Source organism: Aricia agestis, chromosome 7 (assembly GCF_905147365.1).
Source record: "Aricia agestis chromosome 7, ilAriAges1.1, whole genome shotgun sequence".
NCBI lineage: Eukaryota > Metazoa > Arthropoda > Insecta > Lepidoptera > Lycaenidae > Aricia > Aricia agestis.
In genome coordinates this window covers 15,650,821-15,667,212 of record NC_056412.1, presented here as the reverse complement: position 1 = coordinate 15,667,212, position 16,392 = coordinate 15,650,821, and the positions used below count along the sequence as shown (strand labels likewise).

General features: G+C 38.4%; 3 protein-coding genes across 4 annotated transcripts in view; 1 reads left to right on the top strand and 2 right to left on the bottom strand.

Annotated features, from left to right (window-relative positions):
* LOC121728679 (neprilysin-4-like) overlaps positions 1-2,657 on the top strand; it is a 66,165-nt gene extending 63,508 nt beyond the window's left edge. For both annotated transcript variants that reach the window (XM_042116906.1, XM_042116907.1), the window contains 4 exons: positions 75-142; positions 411-544; positions 982-1,146; positions 1,812-2,657. In XM_042116906.1, the coding sequence (XP_041972840.1) occupies positions 75-142; positions 411-544; positions 982-1,146; positions 1,812-1,988 (544 nt within the window). In that variant the 3' untranslated portion in view covers positions 1,989-2,657. The remainder of the gene's footprint in view (positions 1-74; positions 143-410; positions 545-981; positions 1,147-1,811) is intronic.
* A 403-nt stretch (positions 2,658-3,060) lies between these two features.
* Positions 3,061-5,631, bottom strand: LOC121728681 (probable U3 small nucleolar RNA-associated protein 11). The gene is made up of 4 exons (XM_042116908.1): positions 5,301-5,631; positions 4,843-4,968; positions 4,103-4,294; positions 3,061-3,324 (listed from the first exon to the last, which is right to left on the bottom strand). The coding sequence occupies exons 1-4, from the start codon at positions 5,529-5,531 to the stop codon at positions 3,109-3,111; spliced, it is 765 nt and encodes a 254-aa protein (XP_041972842.1). The 5' UTR covers positions 5,532-5,631; the 3' UTR covers positions 3,061-3,108.
* Positions 5,632-6,235: 604 nt separating this feature from the next.
* On the bottom strand, positions 6,236-14,965 carry LOC121728764 (sodium channel protein Nach-like). Its single transcript, XM_042117015.1, has 9 exons — positions 14,832-14,965; positions 12,339-12,536; positions 11,367-11,636; positions 10,637-10,742; positions 9,905-10,078; positions 8,710-8,833; positions 8,290-8,395; positions 8,004-8,110; positions 6,236-6,432 (listed from the first exon to the last, which is right to left on the bottom strand). Exons 1-9 carry the CDS (start codon positions 14,936-14,938, stop codon positions 6,284-6,286), a joined length of 1,341 nt encoding a protein of 446 aa, XP_041972949.1. The 5' UTR covers positions 14,939-14,965; the 3' UTR covers positions 6,236-6,283.
* Positions 14,966-16,392: the final 1,427 nt, after the last annotated feature.

Below are 16,392 nucleotides of genomic sequence, written 5' to 3'. Positions count from 1 at the left end.
TGAGTCTTCCTTTTACACTTGAATTTCTCCATTAATTTACCTACTTGCTTGGATTACTTAAAATTTTTTTTCAGAGCCATAAACTACGGATCGATAGGTGCTATAATGGGTCACGAGGTGACTCACGGATTTGATGACCAAGGTAATTTATTCCTTTTCTAATCCAAATCATCAAAACAGTCTCACTTGTTGACCTTTCATCGGTAGTTCCTGTGTTGTTCCAGGCTACCAAAATATCATCTTCAGTAGGACAACAACCTATATCCATTGTTTACACTTGCCAGTAATGTAAAATCTAGAATAGAAAATCCTTTATTTTTGTATGCTTAGCATGACCACATTCAATAGGATTTTTTTCTATGGTGACTATGACGACTAGTATTAATATACCTAATACTATTATGTTACAGGCCGTCGCTACGATGAAGAAGGAAACCTCAAGCAGTGGTGGTCGGCGGCGACTCTTGAGCACTACCACGAGAAGGTGCGATGCATCATCGACCAGTACAGCCGGTACCATCTGCCGCAGCTGCCCGGGTACAAGGTCAGTGGAAGGGTGGGAGAATTCTCATGGAATTCTATATGGGATTCTGTTTTATGAGCAGTGGCGGCCTTAACCACTGCGAGGCCCCGTACGGAAGGTATTTGCGAGGCCCTTGTCTTAGGAAAAATACCTTGCGAGGCCCCGGGTTTGCCTGGTTAGCCACCCCCCAAGGGCCACACATTCTAGACAACTCTAGAGCCGGCTGGGCGCATTGTGCTTGAGAGGTATCAATACCCTATTCGTGAGAGTGACTGAGCATACTGGGCAAATCCCTCCACCAACCCATATTTAGGCCTATCAAATTATCATAATCATATTACGGGCCAAATCATGGGAATATACTGTACTGTACTGAATCCTTCAGATGCACACTTTTTGATTCAGCACTCAGTTTACTTCTCTTCGAAATACTATAAAGTTTCTACTCCCCTCCCCAGGTGCACGGTTTCAACACCCAGGGCGAGAACATCGCTGACAACGGCGGTCTGCGCGCCGCACTCCGCGCGTACAGGCTGCACGCGCGCCGACACGGCACGCGGCGGTTGGCGCTGCCGGGCCTACAGTATGAACCCGATCAGCTGTTCTTCTTGGGATTCGCGCAGGTATTTCTCATGATATCGTAAGGGTCGCAACTCGCAAGCCTTGTAACCTCACCGCTTACTCACAAGGACCGGTCAGAAATAACGATATAGGTAGTGCTCAGAGTTATTTTCAGACATACAGCCTAATAAAAAACGCGCTAATCTCAGGAACTACTGGTTCGATTTGAAAAATTATTTCAGTGTTAGATAGCCCATTTATTGAGGAAGGCATAGGCTATATTTTATCACGCTAAGACTAATAGGAGAATGTGGAAAAAACAGGGGAAATTATTTGAAAGGGCTTATCTCGCGAACTACTGGAGCAATTTTTATGTTATTTTGCAAAGATAAGAAGTAGACCACGTGAAGGATCATAGGCTATCGATTTTAATCATTTTTTCAGTGGCTATATATTTTATACCCGTGCGACGCCGGGGCGGGTCGCTAGTAACACATAAATTAGATCTACGATGCCACGAACAGACATTTTGTTTTATTATGTATCATGTCAGACAAATATTGGCGAAAAATTGTGAGCGTTCATCGCGCAAAACGTGCACGGCCATTGGGCCGTGCACGTTTTGCGCGATAACCTAACCTAACCTAACCTAACCTACGTATTGACGTAGGTTAGGTTTTTTAGGACACAAGCGGAAACTTATATTAACCATCCTAATTTTTTGCAGATTTGGTGCGGCAACTCAACGGTGGGTGCTCTAAAATCCAAGATGGTGGAAGGAGTACACAGCCCCAACAAGATCAGAGTGATCGGCACCTTGAGCAACTCGGAGGAATTCGCGCGCGCGTGGTCATGTCCTACTGGCTCGCCCATGAATCCCGAACGCAAGTGTGTACTGTGGTAGTGACCACCACATCTGCATGTGGTAATAATTACCACGTGGCAGTCTTCATGTGGTTGTAACCATCTCAGAGTCTATATGACCACGAGATAGTCTACATGGGGTTAAACCATGTCAGAGTCTACACATACCTTTGGTAAGACAAGGGCACAAATTATTTTCAGAATGATTAGCGTTTATGCCCTTATCCTACCGAGAGAACTATGTGGTAACAATCATTTGATAGTCAGTTGTAGACAAGTGTAGCAGGTAGCGACCATCTTCTCGTGATATGGACAACCAGCTTGTGACCACATAGCAATGACCTTGTGTTTGCCACACTGAAAAGTTACCACAACTAGGTCACGTGGTAATGCTGAATGCTGTAGTTATTGTTATCGAACTGACATAGTTACCACCTTACTAGATCAATGCTCAAAGTGTTATTAGATGTAGTAAGAGACAGATCTATAGTAGAAAATTTAGATGTAAGAAAGAGATGGAGTTATTTGTGATGACATTTTTAATTACTCTTTACTTAGTGTGCCTTTATTTAATCGAAATAACTTATGTTTTGACAACGATATTTTTGTTTGGCGATTGATTTTTATTGTGATACCTAATGTTTAATGTAATTTGTATTTCATCAGAAATTGTAATATGTTTTATAGTGCCAGTTTAAACATTTAAAAAGTTTAAAATACTTAAAAAATAAGTAAGGCCTCCATTTGAAAGATTTTAACAAATTGATCCAAATATGAAGGCATTTACTTATCCTTTTTATATTTTTATATTTACTTAATAAAAGTGCCACAATAGTCAATGTCTTAACAATGTAACCCTAGTTTAAAAATTACGGACAAATCTAGCTAGTATTAAAAACTTGTACAAAATATTTAAATTGCATTTCTTTTATTGTGATAATTAGGTTTATGAATAAAATTATAATTATAAGACTTGTACGAAATTATGATTAGGTAAAAATATTTTGTGTAATTTAGAATTTAAGAAAATGAACATATCTTTATAAATTATGTGACACTGGCTAAATCGTACATTCTTTGCTAACGACAGTTGCCAAATAAACTAACAACTATTAGCTTTAAGATTGTATTTATTAAATCGTAATAAACATAATTTGTTATTATTTTTTTCTAATGTATTGGAATTTGTACACAGGAGCAGATACCTTAGTACCTTTTTGGACCTTCTTAGGTTTCAGAATCTTGACTGACTTGTCTTGAAGATTCCTCTTTAGCTCCATCTTCTGTTGAACAACAGTCAGATGCTCTTCCCTCTCAATCCTCTTAGACAGCTCTTTATAAATCTTCTCTTTAGACTTCTTTGCTGATTCTAAAGCCTGCAAAGAAAATCATAATGAAATTACTGTTGGAACTGAACTGGCGAGTTAAATTTGTAACTCAAAAGTGTACACTGTACATTAATAATAACTAGCCAAAAATAAGCTAAGCCGAAAATGCAAATATTGACAGAAAATGTATTCTCCTTACTGAAAAACCTCTATTTCTACACTAATATTATAAAGAGGAAAACTTTGTTTGTATAATTGTAATGAATAGGCTCAAAAACTACTGGACCGATTTTTAAAATTCTTTCACCATTCGAAAGCTACATTATCCACGAGTAACATAGGCTAAATTTTATTTAGGAAAAAATAGGTTTCCGTAAAATATTTGGGTTTTTCGGAGACAAGTGTAAAAAAACGACCAGAAAAGTTACTTATTTTGCATATGCTGCCTAAACTATAAAAGATAGAACCATAAAATGTTCTTATTAATTGTAGATCTTATAAACATCTACAAAAAAGTCCGCGACACACTGTACCTATCTATGTCGAGTGAGGCACAGCAACAGTTATTTTACTTAAAAAATCTTGAATTTTTGGACTACATTTAAACGCGTTTATTTTACTCATGCTATTAATCCTTATCAAAATAAATTATTAAATCACTAAGTACAGTTTATGTAGATAATATTTGATCTTTGAATGACTAAAATTGGATGTTTGGTTTGTTATGGCGAAATTAAAATATGTATTACATAATTTGATAAAATGAGCATTATGATATATTGAACTGTTGAAAGGAAGAAAATTCCAAAAGATAAACAATACTTACTGCTTCACTGACATCTGGTAAGGACATTTTATCTAAGTCTGACAGCCTGGGTCTATTTGACTTTCTGTTGATGAGCGCTGGATGTGTGTCCAGACGTTTTGCCAGATCGAATTCTTTCTCTTCGCCTTCATCAACAAAGAACACATGGGTATTTGGTGTTGAATCTATCACATCTGTCATGTGGAGTTGAGACTGAAAACATTATATTTAAAAATTTACAATTAAAAATCAGGTAGAAACATCAACATAAAAAATAGAAAACAGTTTTTCTAATATTTTCTAATCCCTTTCCTTGCTTTAATGTTATGTAAAAATTTTTGGTGTAAGACAAAGTAAACAGTACTGGATAAGTCATTATTTGAGAAGGCATTTTATTGCCAACATATTAAGCCCCATATACTTGTTGCATGTTTGTCAGAAAAAAGTGCAACAAAATATATAGTTGATATTAGCAATTGTGTAAAGTAAGAAGCAAAGTCGGCTTAAGACATGGGCTATGTAGGCCACCAACTACGGCCTTGCGGTTCAAGGTGCCTCGTGCCCGAGTATTTTTTAAGGATTACCAAGTTTTGATGCTTAAATTTTTATAAATAAAAATTTGAGCATCAAAGAACTCTTTATCTCAAGAGAATTCATCCATCAGAGGTCCTCACAAAATATAATATCTTGCCCCCATCTAATTTAGGTCTTGCCCCGCCACTGGTAAGAAGTGATAACTTGGTGTAGGTATGATCACTTACCTGTAACCTCTGTATCCTGCGGCTCTCAATGGTCCTCTTCATGTTGACATACTTGATGTCTTGCGTCTGCATCAACTTGATCTGCTCCGGTGTATACTCATCCTCTTTCTCAACTTCATGATGAACCTATAATATAAAACAACATCAATCATTTTTCAACTCCACAAGTCAGTACATCGATACATTTTTTTTTTTCAATTGTAGGTTGATTGCTAAAGCTATTGTAAAGTGTAGTCTCTTATTTATTACAAAGTTATTGATTCAAGTTAGAAAGCTGCTTTAATGAACATGTTTATGTCTTAGAGACAAATATTTTCATTTCTTATGTGTAACTAAGTTCTTAGGCAATAATACTTAGGCGAACAATTGCAGAAACATAAGAGATGGTCCACATTCATGGTTACTAGGGGACACTTATCGGAAGATACGTAGAATCAGGTAAAATATCTGCGACTTACCCCATCTTTTACTCTGGAGTTTATCATGTGAAAGTAAAACTCGTCCGGATTCTTGTCCAACGTTCTTTTGCGAAGTAGTTTAAGTGTAGCGCCTTTTTCATGGTAATCGTCAGCACGTTTCTTATAATCTTTCTTTTTTTCCAAGAGTCCTAAATGTTTGCGGGACTCTGGTTGATGTCTTTCTCTATGTGTTTTTTGGTTAGCTTTCGCAGCTTTTTTCCAAGAGGACATTTTCCTAGATTTTTACACTTAAATTTTATCAATATAACCCTAAAATTCACTCTTACTTTTGTGAAAATCTTTCAATAAAATTTAAATCCTTTTATTTTGTAAAAATTGTGTAAAAATGAAAACAATACAGTACTCATTGACAGTACACACGTCAAATGGACGTCAATGTCAAAAACACGTGTGAAGTTTTTTTTTCAAGAACTTCGCCTTCCTTTTAAATATTTTATCCTAGCATGTGGCAAAATGTTTTCCATTATTCAGTTATTATCACAGAAATAAATCAAGATAGAACGGCTAAGTGGGTGGGGTACGCGTGTTTTAATCTTGCAGTTACATACTACAAAATTCGTTGAACGTTCATTCAGTCAGCGCGCACATCTCGACTTGATTACACCGAAGCGGTTGTGCAAAAATGCCTCATTGTGCAGTGTCTAATTGTAAAAATAGAAGTACGAAAGTGAATCGGTCAAAAAGAATTATTTCTTTCCATGGGTAAGTTATTTGTTCTAACTTTTTAGTTAAAAGCAGAAATTGACCCGAGCGATTCCATAGCAACGCACGCGCGTCGCCGTTCTATCTTGATTTATTTCTGTGGTTATTACAGTAGGACAGCACTAGGAGAGGGACTTTGTAATAATAATAATAATAAATCATCCCTTATCTCCAAGAACGTTTGAAATTACCAAATAAACATGCAATTTTATAGCAAACTTTATTGAGATAAATGTTTCAGTACAACGAAATTCATTATACTAGCTGACTGCATCGCGGTCGCGGTGCAGAGTGACTTCGCTGGATTTTCTGATCGCTATGGGACACCTCACGAAAATGAGGAACAACACCTCTAAAGCACTGAACAGTCCCACACCGAGAAACATGTTGAAAACTCCGCCCAGGGACGCTGAAAAATAATAATTAAATAATAAAAATAGTTTCATTTCAACTTAATATTATAATAGTAGGTAAGTACATGAGGCGGGGCAAAAAGCCCCAACAGAGCAGAGCCTGCGCAGCAGCGGCGCTCGCCGGCGCGCGGCTGAGTCGTGGTGTAGGCTCACGCGATCCCGCGGCCCGCCCAAGGCGCATAGAGGAGTACCGCCGAGTTTTTAGTGGGTAGGGGCTGCGTCCACCACTTCGGACGAAGCAGAGACCCACATACTTGCGGATAGGACCCCCATCCCCCGCAAGTTGCTTAAAAGCATTTTCTCGGCGCAAAAAAAAAGGTAAGTACATGAGCCATATTATATTTTACAATCCTCGTCACAGTGGCAAGCAAAAGAAATTTTGAGATTTGAGTAGGTGTACCTACTGTGAATTCAGTTCTATATTATTATCAGTGGTCGGCGTAGGTAGTGCCATCCCGCGGGATTCGTTAATCGCGGCATAACGTGGACATGCCTCTCAATCCCGCGATTTTGGGATTCGTATTGAAATAATATATAATCGGAAATACATTCAGAATTTGATATTTAAACAACAAATATTGTGACAAACGTAAATAAAGAAATAATTTGTTAGTTTTTTATTTATTTATCATAATTATAAGTTTTATATGATATTAACAAATAAGTAAAAAATTAACAGAAGTGTGATTATATTTATTTGGATATAAGTAGTATATCGTAGATCACTTTCAGGCTTGCCTGTGTTACCTGCAAATAATTTGATTGTTTAATTATAAAAATCCATTTAATGTTTATCAAATATTGACTATCTTTTAAAATATATTTAAACAACAATAAACAATAATGAATTCGCTTAGTGGCACCGTTAAACATTCGACGCAAACAACCAAGCGATCATTCGCAGGCAACACAGGCAAGCCTGAAAGTGCTTTACGATATACTACTTATATCCAAATAAATATAACATTTTTTGTTCTTTTCGTCTGTTATGTGTGGAGGGGATATTTTGGACTCACGCGCAAAAAAAATGCTACACACAGAACAACAAGCCATGCGCTACTCGCAAGTGTCTGCTTGCTGTGTGCGGAGTGCGGGCCACCCCGCACCCCGCACACGTCTTGCTCCTGCGGTATTAAATAAATATGGATTATAATTAAAAAGAAAGAGTTATGTTTAGTTAATAAATAATAGATATCGATTTTGACGCGTAATCTTTTTTTTTCATACTGGCAACTAAGCAAAACATGGCTGAAGAAATATTAGACGTAGAAAAACGTTTAGTGACTCATTTATTTAGGCCTTTTTTATCCGGCGAAATTATGACTCAAAACTCGTTTTTTTTCATTAATTGTAAAGTAAATACTTGATTATTCGCGATAATTCGGAACGCGGGATTTTATCCCGCGATCCCGGAGGTCTGTCCATGTTAACATATACAATTAAGGTCATTCACCCTAAATGGCACTACCTACGCCGACCACTGATTATTATGCTACATGTGTAAATAATTGTGCTTTACGATATCGTAAGTCGTAACCATAAAACGTAATGTATGTAGCGGACTTACACAACAAAGTGATCCACGTTTCTGTGGGATTGACGACGAATATCTTGGACCCCTTTATCCTGACGATGATGTTGAGGATTGTACTCGACGACTCGTCCAATCTTAGACTGAAATCAAAGACATTTTTACACAACAATAAATAGGCGCGAAGGCGAAAAATTAAAGGAAGCCTAAGCAACCTAGTATCTCCATTCCCCCTGAATATAATAAGGTATTTTCGCAGCGTATACCTAATTATTCAAGTTTCACTGTCTTTTTTTTTGTCAAAAGATTAAGTTTAGCTTACTATAAATTGTCGTATGTTTTGCTGGTCGAGATCATTTTACTGGACTCCAACGACATCGTAGATATCACTTTCTTACACGACGGCAAGCAGCGACACGTGGATTTACCTGTATTAATATAAAAGTTTATTTAATACATCACACGATACGATATATGATATCGTATCGCATAGGTAAGGGGGATATTTTATAAAGTTAACATAACAAAGGCATATCAATTATTTATTTTTTTAGTATTTAGTATCGGATATCGGTGTATTATACGAACACTATGATAATATTGCTATTTCATTTTCCTAGGCATGCTGTGGCGTATCAAACGCAAAAGCAATATAATCGAGCAAGAGACAAGTAGCGATAGATCCAACGACAAGTTTCTAAACGCTCTGCGACCGTACTATTATAGTAAAGGGCATACTCACTGTTGTTGAAAGATCGCAAGCAGTTGAGCTTAGTCATGGAACACACGGGAAGATTAAGTTTCTCATTCTCGTGTTTTATCCGAAGTGGGTCCAAGCAACCACAGAAATTCTCTCTGCATCTAAGCTGAAAAAAGATAAACCATAGATAAAAAAATATTAAAAACTGAAAATAGAATGTTACGACACCCTATTTTTAGCTTTTTCTAATATTATAATAATTAGTAAACGGTAAGTATAATAATAATTATAAGTTGTTGGTGGCTAAAAGCAAAAGCTAATTATAAAGCATTTTACATAGATTTTACATGATAAAAAGATAAACCCAAATTTTTCATCACCGGGGGTTAATAAGATGAACTATTGCTAAGAACACTCTTGATCGTGTTAGTTTTAAAACAAAAACCTGCACTTTTCGTCGGTGGTAAGTATTACCAGGTACGCAGTCTTTGAATAAGTCTATGGAGCGATGCAGGTTTTGCCTGTCGGGGTCGCTGTCGACGACGCACACATACACATAGATACACACATACATAGAGAGATAGAGACACATCAAACTCCATCGGTCTTACCAGGCTCGCAGTCCTCGAATACGTCTCCGTGGCGATGCAAGTCTCATCGACCAACTTGTCGGGGTCGCTGTCGACGACGCACTCTTAAGTACCCCGTACACGGTAATTCAGCATGACCATTCATTTACGTGAATTACATGCTGCATGACATTTATGGAACGCTCTTCCCGAAACCATCCAAAGATCACCAACAATTCATATTTTTAAAAAACGAGTAAAAGAGTTTTATCTAAAACTGTCATGATGAGTAGCATTCTACTCCTTTTATTTATTATTATATTTACATAAAGTTTGTATAGTTTATTATATATCTTTAATATAAATATTATAATATATTATAGTAAGACCACTCCATGTTCTGTGAGTAAGACTTATGTAGTATTTTTAGCCATAAGTATTAGATTGTTTTGTTTTAAGCAAGTATATTAATTTAAGGTTGTCTGGAAGAAACCGCTTTCAGCGGTAAGACCGCCTGTTTGCACAGGATCATATATTATTTTAAATTGTAATTTAGTTTCTAATTTTTGTACAAATAAAGCATTTTCTATCTATCTATCTACACACACGCAACACAGAGAGAGAGAGACGTTAAACTTATATCTCCCACTTTTTCGTCGGGGTATTACCAGGCACACAGTCCTCGAGTATGTCTCCGAGGCGATGCAGGTCTCGTCGACCAGTTTGTCTGGGTCGCTGTCGACCACAGACGTAAATGACAGCTGCGCCACGTAGTTGTGTCCCGGCGTCAGCGCCGTAGACAGCAGGTCCACCCAGCCCTCGCCCTCGTATTTTGTGAATAGCTGGAAATATAAACTCAATACAGCCATCGAAAGTATTATTATCATACTAGCTGACGCCCAGAGACGGCGTAAGGCGTGGGCGGTGTGGGCGACCGCCTACGGCCTCGCGGTCTACGGGGCCTCTCACTCCTTGGATCACGAGGTTTTTTATTAGGATTTATAAGTTAAGATACTCATATATTCATAAATAAAAAGTTTTATAAATAAAAGTTCGAGTATCAATCAATTCATTCTCTCAACAAATCCATCCTCTTGCGTCATCCGTCAGGGGGCCTCGCAAAACTAATTTAAGAGGCCTCGCAAGATACATCTTGCCCACAGATCAGATATTATATCTTGCCCCACATAAAATTTAGGTCTTGCCCAGCCACTGCTAACGCCCGCAACTCATGAATTTAGTCTGGTAACTGCAGATCGCCGTGCGGCAACCGCATTTTGCAAGATGTGTCATGCGGTCCGTCTATGGCCGGCCTTAGTATGCATTTCGATGAAATTAAACAAAGAAATAGATAGTGGAAAAGGCCAATAGCCCAAATGCTACTTAAAAAAAACAATCACCTCGCACCCCGTCAGAACTGGCATGTCGGGCTGCGAACACTGCAGGCCGATACTGAGCGTCCGCGAGAACGCCAGGCGCGTGTAGAGAGGTGGCTTCAAGTTTACTCTGGAAATTCATATTTTTTACAATTAATCATGAAAACATTAAGCGATATTATGTATGGTCTTTCTGAATCATAGGTAAAGATAGCCCAGAAACTAAACTTAAAAATAATCAAACTCCACATAAGTGTGCCGAGGCATTGTGAGCTATGAATGTTTTACGATATGAACCCAATCAAAAAGAAAATTAGGCCATTGTTATACAGTGTGTAACAAAAATAAGTGATAATACTTTAAGGTGTGTACGTGTTCCTTGTAGAGAGTTCACTGTGAAAGTAGCAGCGCTGAAAGACGATTTTTTTTCACTTTTGTATGGGCAAGGGCCCGAGCGCCACGAGTTTCCCCATACAAAAGTGAAAAAAAAAATTGGTCTCTCTCAATAAGGAACACGTACACACCCTAAAGTTTTATCACTTATTTCTGTTACACCCTGTATATTGGTGTTCCTACCTACGACCTACGACCTACGTTCAGGTCTAGCCTGAATCTTTGTGTCTTTATCTAAACTATGCACAACACCTATGTCAAAATCACATATTCATTACTGCAGATCACGATTAGAGGGTGATCCTCATATCCCTAAGCAGTCGATAATAATTATTGATGAAAACAATGATAAAGCACTTACGCAGATATATTAGACAGGCAGCATACACCCCACTGCGTGAGCTGCTGCTCGAACAGAGACTCGCACGGTATAGTAACGGACTGCCAGCGACAGTTCCTCACTATCTTGTTGCAAGGTGGCATGACGCGCTCCAACGCGCCGGCCAGGCTAACGTTGTTCTTCCGCAGCACTTCCTCTAACGTGCTCAACTGGTCCATGGTGGTATACTTCCGCCGTAGCACGTGGTCTAGAATCTCCGGGAGACGACTCCCGTCCGTTTCGTTTATGACCCTAAACATTGAGTGGTGTATTAAGAGGGCGACTAACCCCAAAAATCAAACATCGTCCTTCTCTCTTCACACTCACGCCCGTCTTTCATATGCCAGGTGAAAAAGGACGGCGCGGATTCATCGCCAAATTAGTTTTTTCTCAATAACTCGATAAATATACAACATTTTACAAATCCGCTAGGTCGATCTCTCAATGATAGAATTTTATACAATGTGTTAAAAAATTAACTTAGTTCAATTCACGGTTATGACAATAAATGAAAAATTCGTGAGAATTAGATGCATCTTTGTGATTTTTTTCTATCGAGAAAATTTTAAGATATCGTGTTTTGCTCAGATCGAATTCTCGGAAATATAATATAGTATCTAATTTTAGAAAATGAAATAATTCAGGGCTTATTTTCAAGTATAAAAATGAATTATAAAATCGACACTTTAGGGTTAGTCGCCCCTTAAGCCGATTTCACATATTTTGTCAGCGCCGTACGCGCCGAACGCACCGCATGCTACACGAAATACAGCGCGAGGTTTCACATCATTTAATACAACGAATTCTAAAATGCGGCGCGTACGGCGAGTGCGCGCTTATAAATGTGCGATCACCTTTAGCGGAAATATTTGAGAGTTTGTGAAAAATAATAGCACTGGGTCATCGCAACGCTGACGCAACGTCCTTAGAATAACATCCAGAAGAAACTCTTACATCTGCTGACGGAACAGCTGCGCCACGGTCTCTGTGGGTGGGCAGATGCCCACGAGCGGCATGGTCATGTAGTCCATGGGCGACTTAGTCTCCCGCAGCGTGAGCAGCGCGGGTACCTGCAGGAAACGCGCCCACAGCACTGCGCACAGTACGCCAGCGCAACACGCGCTAGCGCAGCAGCATACTAGCCAGCCCCAACTAGGACAATATCAAAATATATAGACAGTCAAAACTTATTAAAATTGGCATTGTATGTACTCTCTTTGAAGGTCTATAGTGTATGATTCGAGAACTAGCCCGTAGAGGAGAACCCGCCTAAAAAACCTCGCAAAGGTAAGCCTTTTTTCCGTCATCGCGTGAACCCGAGATTCATGATGATTTATCAATTTGGCAATTTGGCTTTACTAAAGGTAGGTCCACTACAGATGCAGGCATCAGTCTTCTATGTAGTATATTTGAAGCTTGGGAGGGGTCGCAGGATGCACTTGGTATCTTCTGCGACCTATCCAAAGCATTTGATTGCGTTGAACATGCTACATTAATCAGAAAATTGTATCCTTATGGTATAAGGGACACAGCCCTAAAACTGTTAAGTTCTTACCTTGCAAATAGAACGCAAAGAGTTGAAGTTAATTCTAAAAGGTCTAATGGTAGTAAAATAAAGCTAGGTGTTCCACAAGGATCTATTTTAGGTCCCTTTCTTTTTCTCATTTACATAAATGACCTACCTTATCTAGTTAAAGATAAGCATGAGATAGTACTTTTTGCTGATGACACTTCACTAAATTTTAATGTGAAGCGACAACAATATAATTACGACGAGGTAATTAGTGCTGTCTTAAAAATAGTAAGTACAATGGTTTAATGCTAATAATTTACTATTAAATTCTAATAAACGAAATGTTTAAAGTTCAGTTTGCCAAATGTTAGACAAGTACAAACCAATGTATTATTAAATGATGAGAAAATGAAATTAGTGGACACCACTGTTTTCCTAGGTATAACTTTAGACAGTAAATTACAGTGGGGTCCGCATATTGCAAATCTGGCGGATAGGCTCAGTTCTGCAGCATATGCTGTTAAAAAAATCAGAGAAGTAACTGATGTAGAAACAGCGCGACTTGTTTACTTTAGTTACTTCCACAGCATTATGTCATATGGAATCCTTCTATGGGGAAATGCAGCGGACATTAATTCAATATTCGTGCTGCAGAAGCGAGCCATACGTTCTATTTATAAGATGTCATCGTGTGAATCCTAAGGAAATAAATATTCTGACCGTCGCATCTCAATATGTCTTGGATAACGTACTGTATGTAAGAAAGAACTTAAATAATTTCAAAAAGAAAAGCGACAATCATTGTTTTAACACTAGGAATAAGAACAAATTAGAAATACCAGTGATCAGACTTAGCAAAGTCAGCAAATCTTTTAAAGGCCAGTGTATACGCCTGTACAATAGAATCCCAGAAAACGTTCAAAATCTCTCTATCAATAAATTTAAAAATGTAGTAAAAGAACGTTTGTGTACTAAAGCTTAATATAAAATCAATGATTTCATCGACGACAACACACCTTGGGAATAGGGTGGTTCTTACAGGCTACTAGAATATTTTTTATAATTCCTATTGTAAATAGCTCTTAGTGATAATATTGTTATATAACACAGTCAAATTAACTAGACGCATGGTGATGACGTCATTACGAAGCTTGCATATACATTCCAGTTGTGCGTCAGGTTAATGTGACCGTGTTGTACTGTATATGTTTTAAATTGTAATTTTCCATCTTTTTAGTAAAAGATGGCCCCGTGCGAGTTTCTTACGCCGGTTCTTCTCGCCGGGTTAGTTCCCGAACCGGTGGTAGGCACCGTAGTATCGACGTTCGGTAGGTAAAGTTTTTGTAAAAAAATTACTCCGAATAAAAATATTTTTGATTTTGATTTTGATTTTGATTTCATGGATGACGGAAAGAAGTGGAAGATATCCTGAGGATTTTGTGAATGCTTTCATAGAGATAGTTCTACGTTCACTCCGGACCGTCATTTTTTTAAAATGAAATAAGGGGGGCAAACGAGCAAACGGGTCACCTGATGGAAAGCAACTTCCATCGCCCATGGACACTCGCAGCATCAGAAGAGCTGCAGGTGCGTTGCCGGCCTTTTAAGAGGTAATAGGGGAGGGTAGGGATGGGAAGGGAATAGGGGAGGATAGGGAAGGGAATTGGGCCTCCGGTAAACTCATTCACTCGGCGAAACACAGCGCAAGCGCTGTTTCACGCCGGTTTTCTGTGAGAACGTGGTATTACTCCGGTCGAGCCGGCCCATTCGTACCGAAGCATGGCTCTCCCACGTATAAATTTTATAGAGAATTGGATCGGATTCGGATCGGACGTGCGCAAGTTAGCTGCATAAACTTCTGCAATATAAGGCGATGCGAAATGTACGAAAGGCTGCATCAACTTTAACCGACAAGTGTGTATTGTAATACTTACCGATCACAGTAAGACTTGGAGCTGAGATATTTGAAGCCGTGTAGGGTAGTGGTCTTGGAGAACTCTCGCGCGGCATAACAGCACCCAGGTGGACGGAGCTCGGTCATCGTCCTTTATAAGACTTTGTTCAACAGACTAGAGAGTAGAAAAGAAAACTGTTAATTTCCACCTTTATTAAAAACATAAGCAAATAATAAGAACAACTACTTGCCTGGTTTTGAGATTTTTTTAAAGGATATCTATGGAGCAGCGCTGACGACTGGTATTTGCATTTGATTTTTATATATTCATTAGTGAATTGGCTAGCGAGCCAATGCACTAATGAATAGATAAAAATCCTGCCAGAATACATCAGAAGCTGAGGCCTGAGCATCAACTGCACATTGAACTTACTGCTTGCTTCAAAAATCCAGACAGACGAGATGTCGAAAGAACTTTGGATGATGTCGATTAAAAATCTCCTTTTAAAGTCGACAAGCGCTCGGACTTAGACGCGGTATTTTAATAAAGGTACAAACGTCTTCATTGTCAGTCCACTATCACTGACCTATGCCATGCTACAAACTGGATATTTTCAGTTCAGTATTCTAGTCTAGGGCTTGCGATAACCATCGGCTGGGCTATTTGGAGTTTGCATTTTCGTTCTTATGGCTTTGGAAAAAAGGTCCCGTTGGGGGTAAAAAAAAGAGAACGAGCAGTAATTGCGATGTTATCTCACACGTGGCGACACGATCGATGCGTGGTTAACTGTCGTGACAATGCAGGGTTAACCTGCACCTGAGCGACTTTTAATTGCTGGATCATAATGACCGTTAACAGCAAGGTTAAGTGGCAAGCGCGTTAAGTGACATCCCATTAGTTTACAGGGCATATGATTTCAGAGGCGGCCTAAGGCGTGGGCGATGTGGGCGCCTATACCGGCCGGCCGCCCTAAGCGCCCCGCTCACAAGGCCACAAGGGTTTTTTTGGATTTACAAGTTTACATCCGAACATTAATAAGTTATCTCGTTTCCACGGGTAAGATAGTATCGAGAGATATTTTCGCATGTAAGTAAATAAAAGAGACAAGATGAATTAGGCCAATGCCCTAATATCAACGTGTTCAGTGACCAGGTTATACAAAACAGAACAATAGAAAATTCCTTTTTAAATTTTTATTAAACACATAGAAATTCCTTTCAATTTAGACATTTATTGGTTATACCGTGGCTACACATATACAATAAACATACATGAATACACATATCTATTATAATATTATGTTTGCTGAACAAAATTTCAAATCAATTTCGAAATTTAATAAAATAAAGTTTTGTGACTCATCTCGAGGATTGGGTTATAGTTTTACATTTATTACTTTTATACATTTGGGTTATAGTTAGAACAATGAAGCTTAAATTTCTATTCACTGGGCAATACCATAAGCCAGCTCGTCATGTAGCAACACATAATATTATTATGTGACTTTTATCTGTGCTTTATACCAATTATAATGTAACATGAATGATAGTGAATTAAACCAACGACACTCATTTTCAGGAAAATACCAATTTGTTGTTTG